The sequence below is a fragment of the Colobus angolensis genome, unplaced genomic scaffold, assembly GCF_000951035.1.
Source record: "Colobus angolensis palliatus isolate OR3802 unplaced genomic scaffold, Cang.pa_1.0 Scaffold139, whole genome shotgun sequence".
Classification (NCBI taxonomy): domain Eukaryota; kingdom Metazoa; phylum Chordata; class Mammalia; order Primates; family Cercopithecidae; genus Colobus; species Colobus angolensis.
In genome coordinates this window covers 3,824,911-3,848,605 of record NW_012114477.1, presented here as the reverse complement: position 1 = coordinate 3,848,605, position 23,695 = coordinate 3,824,911, and the positions used below count along the sequence as shown (strand labels likewise).

General features: G+C 45.0%; 1 protein-coding gene across 1 annotated transcript in view; it reads left to right on the top strand.

Moving 5' to 3' along the window:
* The window catches only part of MYO18B (myosin XVIIIB), a 289,839-nt gene that overhangs the window by 208,943 nt on the left and 57,201 nt on the right, over positions 1 to 23,695 (top strand). The window contains exons 37-38 of the mRNA XM_011934846.1: positions 675 to 812; positions 3,563 to 3,748. Of these exons, the coding sequence (XP_011790236.1) occupies positions 675 to 812; positions 3,563 to 3,748 (324 nt within the window). The remainder of the gene's footprint in view (positions 1 to 674; positions 813 to 3,562; positions 3,749 to 23,695) is intronic.

Genomic DNA, 23,695 nt, shown 5'->3' with positions numbered 1-23,695 from the left:
ATGAAAGTTTCAAAGCTCTTCTAGAACCCTTGCATGAAAGTTTCAAAGCTCTTCTAGAACCCTTGCATGTGCCTGCTTAAAGTGACTGCTGGAGTGACCAGGTCTCAAGCAATTTCCTGTAGGCGCTGAGTAACAACACGCACAACAAATGGAATAGCAGCAGTGGCCGTTTGCTGGCTGCTTAGTATGTGCCAGTCACTAATCTCCTCTAATCCTCCCAAGAAAAATGAAGAAACTGAGGCTCAAGGAAAGGAACTGACTTTCCCAGACTCACACACCAGGAAGAAACCTGTCTCCCAAACCCACCCTTGCTTTATCTTTTTGATGCCATAGCTTCTTACTCACAGACTAGCTTTGCTCCTTGATCAGAGCAGGGAAGGAGAGAAGGGAAGCACTGATTAAAAGTCTTGTTTTCAATTCTGAAGACATAAGAAGCATCATCTCCCAGCACCTGAGACCCAGTATCAGGGTCTGGTATGAGGGTCCAATGAGGGTCCCAAGATTGAGGCCTGGCAATTCTTGCTTGTACAGACATTTAACATGCAGCACACCTGAGCAGAGACGGAAGTGGTGTAAAGAGCTCCCCCAACCCTCCCAGGCTGGGTCCTGCACGTGTCTCTGTGCTGGTATCAGGGACAACAGGTGTCCAATAGACTTCTCTCTTGTACCTACAGCTGCAGGTGGCTCAGATGCGCATCGAGTACCTGGAGCAGTCCACCGTGGATCGAGCCATTGTCAGCAGGCAGGAGGCGGTCATCTGTGACCTGGAGAACAAGACAGAGTTCCAGAAGGTGCAGATTAAGAGATTTGAGGTACATAGTGATACATAAATAGTACTTGGGCCAAGAGCAGGGAGAGCTTTTGTGTAAGCTTCATCCACCCTTCTACTCATCTCTACTCACATGCCTTTATCTAGATATACATTACTCATCCACTCCTCACCCAAACTGCCTCCCTCCTTCCATCATAGCATCATCCCTCAAACCACCTACCCATTTACCTATCCATCCTCACGTATGTCTCTCCATCTCCTTCCACAATCATGGGTCCATTCATCCATCCTCCCTTGCATTTGTTCTTCCTTTCCCCTTCACTTTTTCTTCTCTTCCTCTATTATTTTTTCTTTAGCCCTCAACCCCTCTGTCTGCCCATTCTTTTATGCATTGATCCAGTTCTTCCTACCTCCATCCACCTACTCAACCACTTACATGCCCAATACTCATTTTGAACAGAAATTTATTTTGCACCCAGTGTGTGCTAGGCCCTGTTTTAGGTGCACAGAAGACAGATGTATGACACAGATCTGCTTTCAGAAGCATATATCTTTGTAAGCAATGTGGGTAAGATATGTATATAAATATCTGTAATATGGAGAGAGTACTATGATGTTTAGAGGATAGAGATCTTTTCAAGACTCAGGAATCAGGAAGGCTTCTGGGAGGAGGTGGCATTAATGCTGAACCTTGAAGGACAGGTAAGGCTTGGATGGGCTGGGGTGGGGTTCAGTGATTACATTCACATTACCCTTGAGCTGGGAACACAGGTGTTTACTTCTTCAGCTCTGTAGGCCAATGACATGGGACATTTACAGAAGACACACCATTGTCAAAATACTTTCACATCAGTCACTCCACTTGATGTTTGATACAGTCCTGTGAGGCAGGTAGGATAAGTCTTATCTGACGAGAAGGTGACCCCAGAGAGGTCAAGTGACTTGCTCAAGATAAAGCCAGGCAGTGCGCGGGATAAGGTAGATTGACACCTGACCTTCACTTCCTCCTGGTTACAGGTTGCAATTTCTCTGCAGCCAGCTGGCTTCATCACAGTAAGACAGTGTGTCTAGACAGTTGTGAGGCTGCATTCCTCATTCTGAAACATTTCCCCCTGATCTCCCTAGGGGCATTTGGTCTCCCGTAAGGCTGCTGTGGATGAAGAACAGAGAGAAATTCTTCTTTGCTTTGACCCTCATTGGTTCCCAGAAATTCCTCAAGGTCTGACTGTCTCTGCAGATCACCGTGGAACTTTGATCTACTATATTTTAAATGATTAAATATGTAAAGTTGGGCTTTATCATATGCCATTTTAAAACTTGGTTCTAGCATAGTGAAATGATAGCAGAGGAGAAAAGCAAATGAGTGTGGGAAAACTTCAAATGGAAAGATTCTATCTCCAAATTCAATTTTCCCCTCTGCCGCCATGATTTGAATTTAGTAGAATCCTGGGTCTTTGAGGTGTAGAGATGGGGTACCTCAAAGACACAGTTTGAGAACTCCTTCCAGTCTTCCTGCTGTTCTTGGAATTGTTGCTGAACTTCATTTGAGAGGTGAACTGAATAGGAAAGTGTTTCTTTCAGGTTATTATTCGGTGTCTGATCTGCAGGCTGTTATCCCCACTGCCTGTGGCTGCAGAAAAAGGGCGCAGAGTCCTTAACAGGGGCTTGAAATATTCATGTGGGCCCCGTCTTATGTCAACACTAGAGTATTTGCCCATCAGGATCGATTGGTTCTGGGCTTGTTGGCCAACTAATGAATTCTGCAGAACAGTCCTTGGGTTTGTTTGGTGTGGTACTCGTGATGGCCAAAGCACTTTTCTCTCTGTTGTTTCATTGTGTCCTCAAGGATTCCCCATCCCCCCTGCCACCAGGAAAGGAAAAATGTCATAATATAGTAGGGCTGAGGCTCATGAGAGATTACCTAAACACCCTCATTTTATTAATCAGGAAACAAAAACACATGTTGGGGAAAGGCTTTTGACCTCAGCAGAGTTCTCTGTTCATTGCATCAGTCCCTCGAGATAAATAGGAGCTGCTAGAAAAAAAAAAAAAAAAATTAATAATCCCCAGCCCTTATCTGGCACATCCTATGTGCCAGGCACCCAAGCCTTCTGCATACCAAGAAATTAGATTCTGACAGCGTCCCTGGGACACAGGTACTATCATCATCCCTGTCTCTCAGAAGGGCTCAATAACCTGCCCAAGGTCACACAGCCAGGGAGAGGCAGAGGTGGGATTTCAACCCAGAGGGTCTTGGGGGTGAGGGTTCTCATAAATATGCTACACTGCTTCTCAGAATAGCAGTTATTTCATTTATTTATTTATTTATTTATTTTTTCGAGACGGGGTCTCTCTGTGTCACCCAGGCTGGAGTGCAGTGGCACGATCTTGGCTCGCTGCAACCTCCACCTCCCCAGTTCAAGCAATTCTCATGCCTCAGCCTCCCAAGTGGCAGGGATTACAGGCATGCGTCACCACGCACGGCTAATTTTTGTATTTTTTGTAGAGAAGGGGTTTCGCCATGTTGGCCAGGCTGGTCTCTAATTCCTGACTTCAGGTAATCCACCCGCCTTGGCCTCCCAAAGTGCTGGGATTACAAGCGTGAGCACTGAGCCCGACGGTCGTTTTTTGCATGTTGTTAATTCTTCATTTTTGTAGCAGACATCAGCATTCTTATCCTGATTATAAAAACACAGGAAACTCGGCAAAGGATTTCTCTTCCTTAGGCTCCCTTGTTTCATACCCCTGGCCTCCAACTTCAAGGTGGGCATGTGTCTCTGCCCCTCCCAGGTCCTGGTGATCCGTCTTCGGGACAGCCTGATCAAGATGGGGGAGGAGCTTTCACAGGCGGCCACGTCGGAGTCCCAGCAGCGGGAGAGCAGCCAGTACTACCAGCGGCGCCTGGAGGAGCTGAAGGCCGACATGGAAGAGCTGGTGCAGCGGGAGGCGGAGGCCAGCCGGCGGTGCATGGAGCTGGTGAGTCCTGTCCCCATCGCGGGCTCTTAGCAACTGAGGGTTTGCAATGGGGTACAGCCCCCCTTTCTTAAGACTTCAGAATGGGAAACTCATGGGTTTGGGTCCTGGGCCTCTGGGGTGTGCCGGAAGCCAGGAGAAACCAGAAGGGGAGTGGGCTGAGACAACACTGTCATTGGCTGCAAACCCTGGGGGTGGGGCCCAAAGTGGACCAATGGCATTCACTACTGCCGGATGGCTGCCAAGTTCATTTACATATCAGATCCCAGACTTTCTTTTCCTGCCCCATTCATTCCACTCCAATGGCAGGAAGGCCTCACACAGAAGAGGAAAGAACAGGTGTTTATTAATAGCCTGTCTTTCACTGGGTCTCAACATCCATAATATCCTGTAATCCTCATGTCAGCCCTGTGAAGTCAGATTTATTGCCCCCGTTTCACAGATGAGGACAAGCCGAGCCTTCCAAAAGGGGAGATGACTAGTCTAAGGCCACATCTGGTAAACATAGAGCTGTTTCTGGGCAGTTAGTAGCAACAACAAAAATAAAAGATACAAATGATGATTCAAGCCACCATGTGTGAAGTACTTGCTCCCTACCAGGTTCTGAAGGAAGCGTTTCTCATCTAAATCCTCATTTCAGAACTGTGAGGTAGGTGCTGTCTTGATGTCCGTTAAAAAGGTGGGGAAACTGACGCGTGGAGATACCAACTTGCCAAACTGAGGTTCCAAATGGTACGTTTGCTTGCCCAGGGTCACACAGGAGTAAGAATTTGAACCCAGGGCTGCCTAACAATGTAGTCTCTACTTTTAGTCACTAACTCATACTCTGCCTCCAGGATGGACCAAGGAACATTTATTTTTATTTTATTTTATTTCATTTCATTTTATTTTATTTTATTTTTCTGGAGACAGTCTTGCACTGTTGCCCAGGCTGGGGTGCAGTGGCGCGATCTCAGCTCACTGCAATCTCCACCTCCCAGGTTCAAGCGGTTTTCATGGCTCAGCTTCCTGAGTAGCTGGGACTACAGGCGTGAGCCACCATGTCTGGCTAATGTTTTGTATTTTAGTAGAGACAGGGTTTCACTATGTTGCTCAGGCTGGTCTCAAACTCTTGAGCTCAGGCAATCTGCCCACTTCGGCCTCCCAAAGTGCTAGGATTACAAGTGTGAACCACTGCACCCAGCCCCAAGGAACATTTTAAAATTTGTTTCCTGCCTAATGGGAAGGTTTCTCCATCATTCATTGTGTTCTAAGAAGAACTGCACAGGTCACAGAGCATCTAAGAGTGTCTGTTCCAGCTTTTCTCCATGGGGCCAGATATCACTAAGGTTCCAGATTTCTGATTCTGTGACCTGGGGGGTATCTGGCACCCCCATTGCCTACCATCATCCAGCCTTCTAGAGACAGCCCACAATGTGTCAAGGCTTGGCCCAGAGGTCTCTAAATTACACTGGTTTTCTCCTTCCTACATTGTCTACTCTGGTGTTGTGAGCGGTCTCACCAACTTGTTCTTCCTGCAGCAAATATGTTAATATGTCTCGGGCCACTGTCTCTCACAGCTGGTGTCATCCCCATCAGGCTTTTCTGTGAGGGGGCGGTAAGGTACCACACAGAGACACAGGTTCCCAAAGTCCAGGCCTCCTGACTGGCAGTTCCTCCACGCCCATGGCCCTGGGAGAGAGAAAAGCTCTTTCCTCCAATTGACAGGATAACTTCCTCATTAACTAGCCCCATTTCTCATGCAGCTGAGTGCCCCTCCTGGCAAGCTCTGGCTGGGAGGAGAGAACATCCCCAGCCTTTCTCCTCTGATGTCTTCTTTAACTAGCCAGGCACTCAGGCATTCTGGCCAGATCAAATAGTGATTTTCTTCCTCTCTGTCCCTTGATCTCTTTTTCTCTCTCGTCTTCTCTCCTTCCCTCTTTTCTCTCTTTCCTCTGCCTGTCCCCATTCCTGGGGCCATATTCAGATCTTGAAAGGCTCTGAAATACTGAAAAGATTATAGCGTAGTTCCCACATAGGAATCAAAATGGACACAACACAAAACCTTAAAGAGCTTGCATGCATGCTGAAATTAGACCTGCGTCTGTCTCCAATTTCTGATGGCAAGATTCTGGATAAGTTTATCAAAGCTGAACTTTTCTCTTTAGTTTGGTGGGTGTGGTTGAAAGGAGTGTTCATTTCCTAGGATTGCCATAGCAAATTATCACAAGCTGCATAGCTTAAAACAACAGAAGTTCATTTTCTCATAGTTCTGGAGGCCTGAAATCTGAAATCAAGGTGTGAGCAGGGCTACACTCCCTCTGAAGACTCTGGAAGAGCATCCTTCCTTGCCTCTTCCAGTTTCTGGTGGCTCCAGGTGCTACTTGGTTTGTGGCTGCCTCAGTGATGGCTTTCTTCACATGGCTGTCTTCTCTGTGTATGTATGTCCCAAATATCCCTCTGCCTTTTTCTTATAAGGACAACTGTAATTGGATTCAGGGCTCACTCTAAATCCACGTTAATCTCACCTTAAGATCCTTACCTTAATCATATCTACAAACGCTTTTGCTGTTTTTTTTTTTTTTTTCCGCTGTTTTTTTTTTTTTTGAGACAGAGTCTCGCTCTGTCTCCCAGGCTGGAGTGCAGTGGCACAATCTCAGCTCACTGTAACCTCTGCCTCCCGGGTTCAAGCAATTCTCCTGCCTCAGCATCCCAAGTAGCTGAGACTACAGGCACGCATCACCATGCCCAGCTAATTTTAGTATTTTTAGTAGAGGCGAGGTTTCACCATGTTGGCCGAGCTAGTCTGGAACTCCTGACCTCAGGTGATCCACCCACCTCGGCCTCCCAAAGTGTTGGAATTACAGGCATGAGCCACCGTGCCTGGCCTGCAAACCCTTTTTCTAAATGAGATCATGTTCACAAGTCCCAAGCGGACTTGTCTTTTGGGAGGCCACCCTGCAACCCCCTACACAAGAGGAAGGCACATTTCTGCTTGGTTGGTATTCTGAAGTTATCCAGTACGTCCCGTCCTTTCCTTAGTGATCCTGTGGAAGAACAAAGCTCCACGGATAAGGTCAGGCCAGCAGCCTCTTCCAAATACTGCATGTCCCAAAACTCACCAACCTATTTGCTCTCAAATTATTTCCTTTGCCTTTGAGCTCTGGGAAATTTCCACTGGGAGAAGAGAGGAAGTCATACTTTCTTGCATTGCTCATTTATTCATTCAACAAATACCTATTCAACACCAGCTATGAGGATGGCACAGGGGTAGGCACTGATGAGGAAGGGCAAGGAATCCTAAGGTCCTTGCTGTGCAGAAGTTCGCAGTGTGCCCAAAACAGGGCTCAGTGGGAGAGTTAAGTCCTCGCTATCATTGAAACTTGAGTCTTGCTGCTGAGGCCCCTCCTATAGGTGTGGCATCCTGGTACTGTCCCTGGCTTCTCAAGACAGATCATCCCATCTGTTCGTGTCCATGCCACCAACTTGCCTTCCCTCATCCCGTTTCTATAAGATAAGGGGCAGCTTCTTTGTGCCGTACGTTCTCTAAACTATACTAAAATCCTGCAAGGCAGCCCAAGCTTTGCTTCTTTCCTTCGTGCAATGTGTATTCATAGTTTTCACTGTGGGCCAAGCCCTGTGCTGGATGCTGGATACCCAGTGAGGAACAGCACACACCTTTGCCCCCCAGGAGCTCATACATGGAAATACATAACTGCGTGAGAAAATACAACTAAGGCCATGGCTAGTGGAGTTCCCTCCATCATGAGAGCTCAGAGCTTTCACAGGCAAAACAAGGGGGCATGCACTGTGATTTGAGGGACTTTAGAAGGCCAGTTGGTACCAAATCTCTCTCCCATACCCACTGTCACCACCACAAGTCCATTTCTTTGGGCAAAGTATTGCCTTCTCCTTCTTTCTTTGCTTTTCTTTTTTTAAATTGAGACAGGGTCTTAGTCACCCAGGGTGGAGTGCAGTGGCACAGTCATAGCTCATTGCAGCCTCCTCCTCCTGGGCATAAGCGATCCTCCTGCCTCAGCCTCCAGAGTAGCTGAGACTACAAGTGCATACCATTGTGCCTGGCTAATTTTTCAACTTTTTAAAATAGAAATGGGGTCTCACTACTTTGACCAGGCCAGTCTTGAACTGCTGGTCTCAAGCCATCCTCCAGCCCCCGCCTCCCAAAGTGCTGGGATTATAAGCATGAGTCACCGCTCCTAGTCTGTCTTCGTTTTTAGAATTCAAATCCTCCCTGGGAGGGATAGAATAAATTTCCTAACTCCACAGTCCAAGTGTTGATTTATTCATTCCATCAACAAATGTTTATTGAGTCATTCTATGTTCAAGCCCTTCGCAGAAGTTGTGTTCTTTAGCGCTTAATGTCAACCTCAGCAAGTGGAGAGCATGGCGGGGCCAGGCTGTGAGGTTGTCCAGGGCTGCAGGGTCAGGAAGGGCAGAGCTGGGATTGGTGTCCCATGTGTCCAATGCTAAAGCTATCACTGCTTCCCTTTCAACCCAACCTTGCTGAAAAATGGCTCTGCTGTGGAGACCAAAAAAAGGATCCGGTGCTCTGGGCCCTGGTGAGCAGCGGGAAGGATGTTGATGGATCTCCTGTCCACATTCCTTTCCGCCTGTCCCCAGCCTGTACTATTTGTCACTGTTGGTGTTGGTTTAAAGGACTGTGAGTTGTTGCATGTGAATGATTTATACCCCCAGCTGATTCTCTGGCACATCCAGATCAGGATCAATTACCCCTCCGGTGGAACTTTGCTTCCCAGAAAAAAGAAAAATGAGGTTTTGCCATTAATTTTAGTAAATGTACTATTCCTGGAGACTCCAGGAGCCATTATGGAAAAAATAATATTCTGGCTCTAAATCATTCCAGTCCCTTTGTCATTGGAGCGATGAAGCAACTCATCTGTGGATGTATATCCTGTTGTTTTTCAGTAGTTACAGGGCCCAGGGGAAACCACCCTGGCCCCAGGACTGGGTAATCAAGGGGTGCCTGAGAAAGCTAGAAGTCCTGATGCTGACGGGAAGGCCTGACTTCGGCCTTCCAGGTGCACCTGTTTTGGAGGCTGCACCTGTTGGGTTTTACCCTTCATCACCTTGGCCTGATTCTCTGGTTTTGACTTTCCCCTGATCCAGGTGTCCTTTTCACAAGTTCCCCAGGTCTTGAAAAACTTGAATGGTGCCTCTGCTTACTTTTCCTGCATCCATCCGGTGACCTGAGCTAGAAATTGCAGCAGCCTGTCTCCCTCTCGCTCACTCAGCTTAATGGTCAGACCTGTTGATTTTACCCTATTGAGGTATTTTTCAAATTCACTCCTCCTGACCCATTTTTGCTTATTCTGTCTTTATTTAAGTATCATCCCCTCCGGTCTGGGCTTCTGTAGTGACTTCTCACTTGTCTCCCCACTTTCCCTTCAGTCTTGCTCCTACCTGTAGGAGATCTTTCAAGAAGGAGCATAGCTTACTGTGTTATTTCTCTGCTAAGAAATGTTTTATGGGGCCGGATGTGTTGGCTCATGCCTTTTGATCCTAGCACTTTGGGAGGACGAGTGGGATGATCATTTTAGGCCTGGAGTTCAAGACCAGCCTGGGCAACATAGCAAGACCCCGTCTCTATGAAAGAGAGAGAGAGAGAGAAAGAAAGGAAGAAAGGAAGGAAAAGGAAAGAAGGGAAAAGAAGGAATTAAGGAAGGAAGGAAGTAACAAAGAAGAATTTGCTAGGTCTGCTGGCATGTACCTGTAGTCCCAGCTACTCAGGAGGCTGAGGTAGAGGATTGGTTGAGCCCAGGAGTTCAAGGTTACGTGAACTGTGGTTGCACTCCTGCACTCCAGCCTGGGTGACAGAGCTAGTCTCTATAAAAAAAAAAAGAAAGAAAGAAAGAGAGAAAGAGAGAGAGAGAGAGAAAGAAAAGAAAAGAAAGAAAGAAAAGAAAGACCAGGCCGGGCGCAGTGGCTCAAGCCTGTAATCCCAGCACTTTGGGAGGCCGAGTTGGGCGGATCACGAGGTCAGGAGATCGAGACCATCCTGGCTAATACAGTGAAACCCCGTCTCTACTAAAAAATACAAAAAAAAACTAGCCGGGCGAGGTGGCGGGCGCCTGTAATCCCAGCTACTCTGGAGGCTGAGGCAGGAGAATGGCGTAAACCTGGGAGGCGGAGCTTGCAGTGAGCTGAGATTCGGCCACTGCACTCCAGCCTGGGCAACAGAGCGAGACTCCGTCTCAAAAAAAAAAAAAAAAAAAAAAGAAAGACCTTCCATGGGTCACGGGTCCTTCCATGGGTCACGGGTCCTCATTGCCTTCAGAACAAAGTTCAAACTGCTTCCTATGACCTAGAAGAAATCTAACCTTTCTAGATTTTTCCACCTTTGGTTGTCTGCCTCTCATCCTCTTACCTGTTCTACTTAAGCATAAAGGCAGATGTTGAGGACTGCTATAGTTTCAATGTTTGTCCCTCAAGCATCATGTTGAAATTTGATCCTCAGTGTTGGAGGTGGGGCCTCATATGAGGTGTTTGGGTCATGGGGGCAGATCTCTCGTGAACGGCTGGGTGCCTCCTCATGGTAACAAGTGAGTTCTCACTGTGTTAGTTCCCACCGGAGTTCCCCTGAGAAATGGCTGTTGGAAACAGCCTGGCACTTCCTCCTCTCTGTCTCGCTTCTGCTCTTGCCATGTGATCTCTGCACACACCAGCTCCCCTTCCCTTTCTGTCATGAGTGGAAGCAGCTGAGGCCCTCACTAGAAGCAGATGCTTCTTGTGCAGCCTGCAGAACTGTGAGCCAAATAAACCTCTTTTCTTTATAAATTACTCAGCTTCAGGTATTCCTTTATAGCAACACAATTGAACTAAGACAAGACCCCAATGCCGTGTTACTCCTTGATTCACCACCTTTATCCTCATGCATCCTGCTGCCTGCCTGTGCAACCTTAAAAACTCAAATATCAGATTAAGCACCTCCTTTGTGTTCCCATACCCACTGTGCCCACCCCATCAATGCATGTATCACTCGGTTACTGTAAATGCCAATGTTCTTGTCTTCCTAGAGAGAGAGAGACCCTGAGAGAAGATTTTATTTGACTCGGGCTGCAACTTCCGTATCAGAGTCAGGTATAGGGTAGATGCTCAGTAATTGCTTGCTGAATAATTTTCTCAGCATTTTGAAGTTTTACATCTTAACAAATGACTCAAAAAAGTACATCTTAGAAATGGAAAATTTTAGATCAACCAACTTTTGTTTGTATCTTACTAGGTACCTAGCCCTGTGCCTGATGATTTGGGAGATGCAGACATGGATGGACTAGGGACTGTGCCCTTGAATTGCTCAAGATCTAGAGGAGGAGATGCACGTGTCCCTCAATAACTCTGACACAAGAGGGGATGTGTGGACAAAGGAAGAAATGGTTTCATACAAACAGGAGCCCTGGGGGAGATCATATGGAGGATGCATCATTCATCTGAAACTTGTTTGGAGTTTCTTGAATGATAAAGCAAATACTGGCTGGCAGCTTTGGGGGAGCAGCAATCTAGTCCTGTTTATCGTTACATCTCTCACTTGCATTCAGCAAATGTCTAGTGAATGCCTGCTGTGTGTCAGGCAATGTCCAGGCTGCCAGAGAGTCAGAGAGAAATGAGATACAGGGATATAAACACAGATTCTTCACCCCTTTTTTCTCCTCTTCCTTCTTTCTCGTTGCATCTCCCTTACTGCATGCCAGTTGCAAAATCTCTCCTCCCTCTTCAATCTGTTTTCTTTTGCTTTCCTTGTTCTTCCTTATTCTTCCTTAGCACTCATTTGTCTAGGTTTAGGCTTGCTGTTTCTCTCTCTCTCTCTCATCTGTCTCTCTCTCTCTGTCTCTCTCACACACACACACGCGCACATACACACACACACACACACACACACACACACAGAATTGTTTTGACCCATGTTGGGGGGAGGGTGTATGTTAAATTTCTAGGCTACCATAGCGAATTATCAAAACCTGGATATCTTAAAACAACAGGAATTTATTGTCTCACAGTTCTGGGGGCCAGATGTCTGAAATGAAGATGTTGGCAGGGACATACTCCTCTGAAGGCTCTAGGGGAGAATCCTTCCTTCCCATGGTGGCTCCAGGCATTCCTTGGCCTTTGGGCTGCATCACACTTATCTCTGCCCCTGTCTTTATATGGCCTTCCCCTGTTCTCTTTCTATCTCTGTGTGTATCTCTCCTCTTCTTGTAAGGACACTAGTCATTGAATTCAGGGCCCACCCTAATCTAGTATGACCTCAGCTTAACTCATTACTTCTGCAAAGACCGTATATCCCAATAAGGTCACATTCTGAGTTTTTAGGTGGATATGGATTTTGGGGGGGACACTATTTAACTCACTATAGAGTGGTTGGAAAGAGCATTGGGCTTGGAGTATGATACCTCAGACAGCTAAGTTAACATTGAAGCAACTCAGTTTCCTCATCTGTGAAATAAGCATAATATGGCCTATTTTATTGTGTAGGTATGGGGATTAAATGAGATAATGTATATAAAAGTGTCAAATGACAGCCCATAATAAGCACCTAATAGATGGTACTTTATTTTCTTTCTTCCTTTAAGTTTCTTATTTTCTCCTTCCACTTAAGCTTTATCATATTCTGCCAGCTCCACTTCCACATCCATGCAATGCCCGTGATGGTGGATGGCAGTGATGTTTATAAGATCTAATATTTGTTTATCACATACTGTGTGGGGTACTTGGCTAAGTACTTTACATGAATCCTCTGTTTTGAGAACTTATTTGGAGGTTTGGAGGTATACCCTTGACCGAAGACTGGTCCTCCTCTGTCAGAGACGGTCATCCTCTTCAAGTGTTCGGCTTTGGGAGGGATGTACATGGAGTGATGAGCGGGAAAGGGGACACCTGCCCAGCCAGCTAGATCAGCCAGATCAACCTTGGCGATCAATAGGGTGACAGATGTTACAGCTAGATAGGCCTCACGTCCGAATCCTCTATTCTGAGCCTCCCATTGGAGGTAATTGTCCTTATTTTATCATGAAAGAAACTAAAATCCAGACAGATGAAGCAGTTTCTCCAAAGTCACATTCCTAGTAAATAGCAGAGTCAGAATTTGAATGCAGGTCTGACCGACTCAGTGAATTTTAGATACATAGTGTGTACGTGTTCAAGTATAATTTTTTTTTTTTTTTTGAGACGGAGTCTCGCTCTGTTGCCCAGGCTGGAGTGCAGTGGCCAGATCTCAGCTCACCGCAAGCTCCGCCTCCCGGGTTTACACCATTCTCCTGCCTCAGCCTCCCGAGTAGCTGGGACTACAGGCGCCTGCTACTTCGCCTGGCTAGTTTTTTGTATTTTTTAGTACAGACGGGGTTTCACCGTGTTCGCCAGGATGGTCTCGATCTCCTGACCTCGTGATCCGCCCGTCTCGGCCTCCCAAAGTGCTGGGGTTACAGGCTTGAGCCACCGCGCCCGGCCTCAAGTATAATTTTTAAAAATTAATAATATATGTTAATACTGCTTTTGATTCTGTAATCTAGACATTCTCAACCTTGGCATTATTGACATCTAGGATCTGATAATTGTATGTTGTGAAGACTGTCCTGTGTATGGTAAGATATTCAGCAGCATCCCTGCCCTCTACCTACTAGAGGCAAATAGCATTTCTGCCCCATTTTTCATAATCAAAAATGTCTCCAGACATTACCAAATGTTCTCTAAGGGGCAAAATCACCACCTGTTAAGAGCAACCTGTCTGAGCTAATCCTCACCATAACCCTTTAGTTAACACCTGTGATAACTCCCCATTTTATAGATGATTAAACTGAGGCTCACGGAGGTGCTGTGCCCAAGGTCACAGGGCAGCTGGAGAAGGGGGAACGTCAGGAAAGGAGAAAGTCAAGAATGGAAAGAGGCAGAAATTAGACTCCCTACCCTTGTAGGAAAAAAAAGGGTAGCGGTTCCAGCAAAATCCAATCCCAACCTTCCTGAGACCCAGCGGTGACTTCACAGCAGAATCTAATTCTGAGTGGAATTGAAGGCCTTGCTGCAGACTGTGTACTTTTAATCATGTTTAAATAAAACATGGGACCATGGGTGTGATCTCCTCACTGAGCCTGGCTTGTCAGCCGCCTGGGCAAAGTCATAAATAGTTAATAGACAACCACTTATGGCTCTACTTCTGTTAAATCTAGCATCAATTATATATGGTTCATGCATTATTTATTTGGTGTTACTTTGGGGTATATCTTCCACCTTCAGGGGGAAAAGTGTAACGAATGTGAGGCGTAGAGCAGATTTGAGGATGGCTTGTTCCCCTCTGTATTGGTCAATTTCCCTCGAAGGAAAAAGCCCATTGATGATGAGGAGGTGATTAGGAGGTGAATTTGGATCTAAGAGGACTTTACCAGACCACCAGGAAAAAAGATTGGGGTGGTGTTGTGCTGGTAAATGTTTAACAACTGCCTTTCCAGGGCAGGTGGATTCCTGGCTTGTAGTGTTTGCCAATTTCTGTGGTGTAAATTCTCCCTCCAGGGCTGATTTCAACCTGACCACATGATGTCACCGAAGGCAGAGTTGGGAAGCAATGCACAGTAGTGTGTCATTATATATCATTTCCACCATACAGGTACAATAAACACAAATACCTTCAAAAGCATCATCAGAGCAAAACGTTAGCAAAATAATTAGCAAGCGATGTGTTTTGAGTATATATTACCTTTCTTTTTCATATAATGTATTTAGTTGTAAGCTTATATCCTTTAATCTTTAATAATAGCTGTGTTTGACAAGTGGCTTGCAAAATTCCCTAAAATTTAGCTATCAGCTCTTGCCAGCCAATATGAGCCACTTCTCGCACACCCATGACCTGGAGTCTCCTTGGGGTAGTGTCCCCATACCCTGTTAGAAGGTGGTTGGTGGAGTGGAAGGAGTGAAAATAGAGTCAGAAGGCTCTTAATCAAGTCTCATCGTTCACTGACTGTCTTTTTAAGCAAGATTACTTCACCATTAGAAATCTGTCCTTCTGAGCATGCTCTTTTAACTCATGTATAAAATAGGTACAGTCACATCTCCTGGAAAAGACTAAAGCAAGTAATTTATGCCATGCTTCTAGATCTGCCTGCCACATAACTATCCCCAAAAGCACACCTGCTCCTCTCTCCCTGTTCATTTTCTCCTGCCTTCTGAGAATCTGAACTTAGCAGGTAGGGGCCTTAGGAAGCCCAAAGTCAGGTTCTGTTTTTTGTTTTGTTTTGTTTTGTTTGTTTTCATTTGCTTTAATTTTTTTTCCACTCCCGAACCATGTTTTCAAAAGTCCCCTTCCATCTACTTACTCCATGGTATTCACCAAACCCGCAGTGAAGGGGTTCATTTCAGAAAGCCCTTGGTGTTTTCTCCCTGCAAATGGCTATGAACTTGAAAGCGTAAAGATGAATTATTCTGGCTGGGAACTGAAGTATTTAAAAAGGCATTCCATATGGAGGGCATTTGGGGCCATGAGCCGGGTGTAAATAACACGTTTTATGGCTCTCCTGACAGGGAGGTAGCCCTCCTAATTACTGCCCTGTTATCTCCGTGGGATTCAAAATGACCCAACACGCTTATAAACTCCGTGTTCACAGATTTCCTTTTAATCCCTACTCCTAATGGCCTCCCGCATGCTCAGAGAGCTGACAGGGGAAACCGCGGGTATTTCTGTCACTCCCCCCCTTCTAGGCACTGTGGTCTCCTGTTTGTTTCCCTACAAAGGTTTCTGTACAAAGGAAACTTAGTCCTAATAGGCATTTAGGTGCTGCCAGCCTCAGACACGTTTCTGAAAGTGAATTCTCCCAAGCTGTCTTTATCTCACATGGTGAATGTGCTTGTCTCAATTCAAGAGGTGTTACCATCTAATGAAATGAGTTTCTTTGCGTCTGGCTCTGAGATGAGTTATCCTGATAATAAAATCTATTACCAAAAGCCTACCTAGGAATAATTGGGTCTATTACTCCCCGACTTGTGGCTTTGTTTCTGCATTGAAAATAGGCTCTCCAGCAATTAATCAGAATTTAAAGTTGCTAATACCAATTACACATAATGCTCTGAGGCTCAAGATGGCAAACAGAGGAGCAGATACTAATACTAATCTTGCCCCTTGAGATTTTATCAGTTGAACTTTCGTCATTTCAGACTTGCTGGAAATTAGAGTAACTTAACTCTGCAAAGTTAATTACTTAAAAAAGAAAGGGGGGAGCTATTGATTGAATATGGCAGGAGTATATTAAATTATTCAAATATATCCAATTTATATTGTTTAGACGAGATTATGTTTCACTTAATTGTATGCCAGGGAGGCTTAGGAAGGTTAGTCTCCTTGGTAAAAAGCTTGATCATTGTTATGATTTGACATCTTTAAAAGATAGTGGTCCCAAGGAAATCCAGGGGGCCCCAAAGTCAGACACTTCCGTGTTTTTGATTCATTTCCAAAGTATAATTCGGTTTGAAGGGTAATTCTCTTTTTACTGTTCTTTTTTGGCAGAGCTTAATAAGAAATGGAGAGGGGATCTCAGAATATGAGTATTGACCAAGCAGTTGGGAAGCGAAATGGTTTTTTAGGGAGAATTGGCTGGTTTGGAATTGAAAGTGTATTTAGTGGGGAAAGATGAATATAACTTGTCTAGGTTATGGCTCTTTTAGTTGTAAGTGACAGAAACAAAATTAAATTGGCTTGAGCAAAAGGAAATTTATTGACTCATGTAATGAAAAAGTGTCATGACCTCTGGCTTCAAACTCAGTGAAATTCAGGGACTCAAATGATGCCAACAGGTTGAATTCAGTGTGCTGAGGTCAACCTGTGTCTGTTGGCCAGAGCTGACTGTGTCCATCTCTTCCCAATTCCGTGCTCCATGACATCACATTGGTAGCCTGACATTGGCCATTGTGGGATTATTTACACTATGGAAATTGGCAGATGTTACAGATCAAGGATTTCCACTCATCCCCACAGTCAGTTTTGAACATTTACCAGCACACCACCGACTGAATCCTTCCCTCCCCATCTCCTTGGAGTTGGTTGCCATTCTCAGACAGGCTTTCCCTTCCTAGTGATAACAGAGTTAGGCTGACAAACAAGGCTATCAACCTCAACAAGAAGAGGGCCCCTTCCACCCAACAGCTTAAACAAAGGCCAAGAAGTAGAATCTCATTGATTCTGATTGGTCTGGTTTGGGTTATATGCCCACACCTAAACCAAGCACTAGTACTTGAAGGGTATAGGCTGGATTGAACAGTTGTGGGGTACATGCCCAGCCCTGAATCCAGGAGTAGAGTCAGCTCCACCCTAGCCATATGGATGGAGAGTAGAGGAAGAATAGATTCCCCCAAAGAAAATTGAAATGTTAGCGCCAGAAGGAGGAGAAGTGGTTTCCAAAAAGCCAAAGCCTTTGGATGCCCACTGCAGAGGCCACATCGGTGGGCCTTGACTCTTGCAGAGATCTCTCTGCCTTGCCACAGGCCCTTCTAGGTTTTATCTTCTCTGCTTGTGTTCCTGCCTCCTGCTTGACTTTTTCCTCCTCCTTTCTGTACATTTTCTGTTACTCCTGGGGCTGGGACATCCCATAAGTAGGTTGGATCAAAGAAAGGAAGTGGAGGCCAGACGTGGACAGCCTAAATTCCGTTTCTATTTTCTCAAGGGGGTGGCTCACACAGTAGGAGGAGCTTGCCTTGAAGCCAGGAAGTCTGGGTCCGAGCCACACTTCTACCTCTAACTGACTCTATGGCCTTCGGCATGTCTCTTCCCTTGCTGGACTCACTCTCTCTCTCAGTAAAATGGACCAGATGACTTTTAGAGTTCTTTCTGCTGAGACCCCTGGGCAAGCTGGAGCTGACTGGTCATAGAGTTGCAAGCTTTGAGTGTGTCTCTAAGGGCTGATAGTCACGGTGGCAGCCTCCCCTGAAACAAGCATATTCCTACACCCCAAGAGCAATGCACAGAGTCACACAATCTCAAACCTGAAAGTGCCCAGGCCTCTTCATTCCAACTGTCTTCTCCAACCTCAGACTGGTAGAAATTCCATCTCTCTGATGCAACTGTGGGGTTGGGGAAATTACTACCTCCATGGACAACAACATTCCCATAGACCTCCCCTTCTCCATCCCATTCTAGATTGATTCTATACCTACCCCACAACTGGATTCCAGATGTGTCACCTTATCTCTTGGAGACAGGGTTTCAAAGGGCAGAGAGATATCCCTTGCTTATCTCGCCTGGGAGGTAGCAAGGAGTTATCCAGAGATTACCAAGCTTCCTTCTTCTTTTAAGTAGCCAAATCTTATTTTAAATCCATAGCTGATACAGATTTATGATAAATAAAAGCAGAGCTCCCCATTAGGGCTCACCTACTCTTCCATCCTGGCCCTTGAGGCAGCACCACAAAATACAGCTTGATAACCTATAGTCAGATCTGGCTGCTCTCCTGATTTTTATGAATAAAGTTTTATTAAAACATAGTTACAAACATCTGCATATTTTCTGTGGCTGTTTTGGGGCTACAACAGCAGAGAGGAGTGTTTGTGATAAGACCATTTGGCCTACAAAGTCCAAATACATACTACCTGGTCCTTTACAGAAAAAAAAAAAAAAAAAAAATCACTTACCTTTGCCCTAGAACATTGCTTAGCACATAGTAGGCATAAAAAATGCATGCTGAGAGAAGAAAGAGCTTGACAGAAAGGACAAAGAACTAGGAGTTAGGAGACTTAGATGCAAATCTGAGTTCCATCATGTCCTTACTGTGTGACTTTAGTCAGGGCACTCACTTTCTCTGTTTCCCTGTTAACTCATAAAATGGAGATAATTACTACAACTGCTTCACAGCATTGTGGGGATTACTTAATAAAATAATGTGTTTAAATGCTTATTACAGTGCCTGGCACAAAGTAAGCCCACTATCATCATCATCGTAATCACCATCATCATTATTATCGTCATCATCGCCATATCATCTTCTTCATCACCACCACCATCACCACCAGCACATCATCTTTTCCACCATTCCCACCATCACCATAACCTCCATTGTTACCGCAACCATTACCATCATTATCTCCATCACCGTCATCATCACCACCACTATTTGCGTCATCATCACCATCATCATCAATCGTCATCTTCATCACCACCATCAGTATCATCACCATCATTACCGCCACCACCATCATGAAAATTATTATTATCACCTCTCACCACGATGACCACCACCATCATCATCTCATCATTATCAGAGTGAGACCAGAATCAAAGAGCACTGTAGAGCTCCTTCAAGAGGAGGCAAGCCCTGTGACTTAGAGCAGGCCTATAAGTCTAGGCCAGTGGTTGAATTATTTCCTCTTTGAAAATTCTGGGAATGACGTCCCCAAATGCTGTATACCCCACCTTGTGACCTGTGAGTTCACAGATGCCCCCTTCTTTGTGCTCAGTGTCCTGAGTGTCAGCTTCATTGGAATTCTGCCCTTTCTCCAGCCTTGTCTTGGCTGCATTCCAGCTAAATGACTGGGAGCCCATCCTGCTGCTTGTCACCTCTGCCGCCCGCCCGCTTGGATAATTAGAATCAACACATTCATTTCCCTAACAGCATTCTCATCTCCCCCTCGCAAAGTTTTCAAATGGAAAAAGAAAGGCAAAAACAAGCTACATCTGTCCTTGTTCAGGCAATTTGCAGCTGTCTGCAGCTGACATCCACCCAGCTGGGCGGCAGAACTAGCTTTCCTGTTTGCTTTTGGTGGAAGATGATGTGGTTGGTGCTGTTATTAAAGTTTGGCAGCGGTTTGGAGACAAAGCGTCCTGCTGGAGAGAGACTTATAAACAAACACTCAGGGGGAATCCTTCAGGCTCCTGCCTTTGTGAGCTAATTGCTTGGTGGGTGGGGAGAAGAAAAAAGACTGATGTCACTTTTCAGCACACAAAAGGAAAAGAACTCAAGAAATAAGATGATTTCCGGTTTTCACTTCTTTCTGAGAGCCTGCTGAGTTTGCACGCAGGTAGCAACTGGATGCTCTGATCCAGGGACTGGCAAGTATTTTCTGTAAAGGGCCAGGTAGTAAATATTTTAGACTTTGTAGTCCATACTGTCTCTGTCACAACTACTCAACTCTGCTGTTGTAGCACAAAAGCAGCCCTAGACAGTATGCAAATGAATGAAGAGATGAGCGTGGTTGTGTTCCAATAAAACTTTATTTAGAAAAACAGATGGTGGACTGGATTTGGCCCACAGGCTGTAGTTAGCTAACTCTTGTTCTGCGCTCAGTTGGAAGAAGTGGAGTCAGATGCAGACAGCAGAGCTGGGTTTAAATCTTGTCTCTATCTCTTGCAGGCACCTGTCATCTTTGAGTCTGTCTTTCTTCGTCTGTAGAATGGGTTATCAGGTAGTTGGGAGATTAGAATGTTTTGCACATGTTAAGTGGTCAATCAATTGTAATTCTTTGTAGTACTCACCCGCTGACCCCAGCCAAAAAACATGAGAGAGTAAAACCAAATAAAGAAGGCTGTCTGCTTTCCTGTTGGCCCCAGCCATGGTTACAGTTCAGTGATGCAGATCTTTCTGTAGCTCATTTGAGAGTCTGGCAGCTCTGAGTTTCCCAGGATGATCCTTCTGTTGTCTGTTCCTACCAGTGCCTTCCCACACCAAGATGCCTTCCCGCGTTCAGACTATTTCGTTTCCGTCACAAAGGCGCGGCCTCAGTTGAGAAATCCCAAGTATGCAAGTTGAGATTCTGTTTATGGACTTTTGTTGTTTAGGGAGAGTAGTTTTTGTTGTAGTTTAATGTTGGGCCAATGTTAAAGACTTGTTGTCTGTAAGCCAAAGACGTGGCTGAATGTCAAATCTAATCACCATGTTTGCATTTTAACTGGTATGATTTTCAGGCAGGGTCCTAGGAACAATTCAGACTTCTGTGTACTGATACTCATAGTTAAGGTTCACTTAACCTGAAAGGGCAAAAAAATAATAATTTTTCTTTTTTTTTAGTAGAGGTGGAGTTTCGCCATGTTGGCCAGGCTGGTCTCGAACTCCTGACCTCAGGTAATCTGCCCGCCTCCATCTTCCAAAGCGCTGAGATTCATGCCACTGCACTCCAGCCCGGGTGACAGAGTGAGACTGTCTCAAAAAAAAAAAAAAATTTATATATATATACACACACACACACATTTTATATGTTTATATATGACTCACAGATCATTATATGTATTCTCCTATGAATATACACGTGCGCGCGCACAACACAGGAAAATTGTGACCAGAACCCCAATTTGTGATTCTGTGGTTGGTTGCTTGTTTGGTTTGCTTCTGTTAAGGATGTCAGCTGGAGGTTGATTTTAAGTTGCATTATGTATAGCTTGTATTTACTTGTTATTATTACTTTTATAACAGCCTATCATTTATGCCAGGCCTGAGCATGTTTTATACCTCATGTCATTTAATTCTCTTCAATTTCGTGTGACTTATGGCTTTACTTTTCAAAGTATATTCACACATCAGCGGCCTTGGCTATAGAAATGTAGAGTCTCAGGCTCAGCCCCACACCTTTGAATCAGAATTGGCTTTTTTTTTTTTTTCTCATATCATCTTCTCTTTATTGCCTTTTCATCAGAATTTCCCAAAATATTTAAATTTATAGACCCAGAATTGGCTTTTTAACAGGGTCCCAGGTGACTCCTAGGCACAGCAGCAATGGCAGGAACCCTGATACAGGTATGTCATCGCACTGAATTGCAGGTGAGGAGACTAAGGCTGTGAGAGGTTAGAGACAAGATCTTGGCCGGGCGTGGTGGCTCACACCCATAATCCCAGCACTTTGGGAGGCCAAGGCAGGCGGATCACCTGAGGGCAGGAGTTGGAGACCAGCCTGGCCAACATGGCGAAAGCCCGTCTCTACTAAAAATACAAAAATTACCCGGGCATGGTGGTGCATGTCTGCAATCCCTGCTACTCCGGATGCTGAGGCATGAGAATTGCTTGAATCTGGGAGGTGGAGGTTGCAGTGAGCTAAGATCATGCCTCTGCACTCCAGCCTGGATGACAAAGTGACTCTGTCTCAAAGGAAAAAAAAAAAAGAGAGAGAGAGAGAGACAGGATCCCCTCCCATACAGATCTCACCCACACAATCCACTACACAATGTAGCTATGGTTTCTGCCTCTGTATTACTGTTTGTTTTTTTGCTTCTAGATCTTATTTCTCACTATCTACCTCCTATTGTTAAGCATCACTTTCTTCTTGGTGCTTCCAGTGTGGGTTCCAGAAGCTAAGCACGCACTTAGTAGGTGTTCTAATATTTACTAATTGCTGAGTGACCCCATGAAACATTCACACATGCAAAAGTGAGAGCTTGTTCTTAAAAATGGGGTGGTGGTGGTGGCCGTGAATATCAATCAAAAGGGTTTCCTGAGCACATCTGCCCTTTGGGGCTTTGCATTTTTAGAACGTAGAACAATAGCACCTCTTAGAACCTTCCGCCCATAGAATGTAGAACATAGAACACAGGACAGAACGCAGTGGTTCTTGGCCTGGAGTTCCTCCAGTTTTCTCCCATGGGGTGATTTCAGCAGACAGAACAAGTGAAGTGCCATAATTTCTCTGATATTTAGATTATTTTCTATCTCTCTGTAACATATATGAATACCCTAGGATGGTGTTGTCGAACATGGTAGCCTCCAGCCTCATAGGGATATTTAAATTTAATTGAAGTGGAATAAAATTTAAAATTCAGATCCTCAGTCGCACTGGCCATACATCAGGTGGTCAATAGCTATGCGTGGCTAGTGGCTGCCATACTGGACAGCAGGCATGATCTCAAACAGGCATAATCCTTGCGTGCATAATCCAAATGCTTTCTCTGTGTTCCCATCTTACTTGCAATTGCCTCCCAGACTTCCCCCTAGGGTGGCGGTGGCTATACCACGTGCCACTTCCTTTCCGATCCCTTTTGAACTCACGTGTGACTTTTCTCATCATCATATCATTGTCACAAGCAGGAGGACCTGTTTCTGGGGCAACAAAGAGTAATGCGTACTCAACTGAGCCTCACGTGGTCCCACAGCTCTTTTGGGTCAAATCTCACTTGTGTCTTAGGTCATCCCAGTCTTAGGACAGTGAGGAGGCAAATTGTCACCATCTCCCATCTGTATTTCATCCATTTTTTCCACAAGGTTCCATCAACTTGCATTTTTTGAAACATTAATTTACTCACTAAACTCTTTTATGTCTGCTAATTAATGTTCATACCTTTTCTTCCTCTAATACAACAGCATCTCTTAATTATCAATATGGCTACTCAACAATTGGACCTGCTGAGTCTCAGCATTTGGAATGATAGCATCCTAGAACTTTGATATATAAGACCTTAGAGCCTTCAAGCCAGAAAATCCTAGGATTAATAGAATCTTGAATCATTCGACATGCATAATATTAAAATCTTTTTAAATTGAACCATATGAATTTGCCATTTTTATAGGTCAAAATTGGTTCAACATAGCTGATTGTAACTGGCTCAACCTAATAGAAACACGGAATATTGAAATCTATACATTCTTAGAATTGTTAGCTCCTAATGCTACACGATTTTAGAACTTTAGGATTTTAGAACAGGGGCAGCCAGTAAACTTTTTCTGCAAAGGACCAGGTAGTAAATATTTTCAGTTTTGCAAACCATAGAGTCTCTGTCTCAACCTCCAAAGTCTGTCATTATAGCATGAAAGAAGCCACAGATAATGCATAAATGCATCGTTGTGCTCCAATAAAACTTGATTTACAAAAACAGGCAGGAGGCCAGATTTGACTTGAGGGTTGTAAATTGCTGCCCCTGTTTTGGAACATAAAACTGAAATTGTCCCACCAAGCACTTGGATGTGCACAGGAAACTCATAGACCTCTCCTGTGGTTCCAAAGGGTCCCATTCAAATGTGGAGCCATTTTAAGCAGTTTTGATTGGTTCAG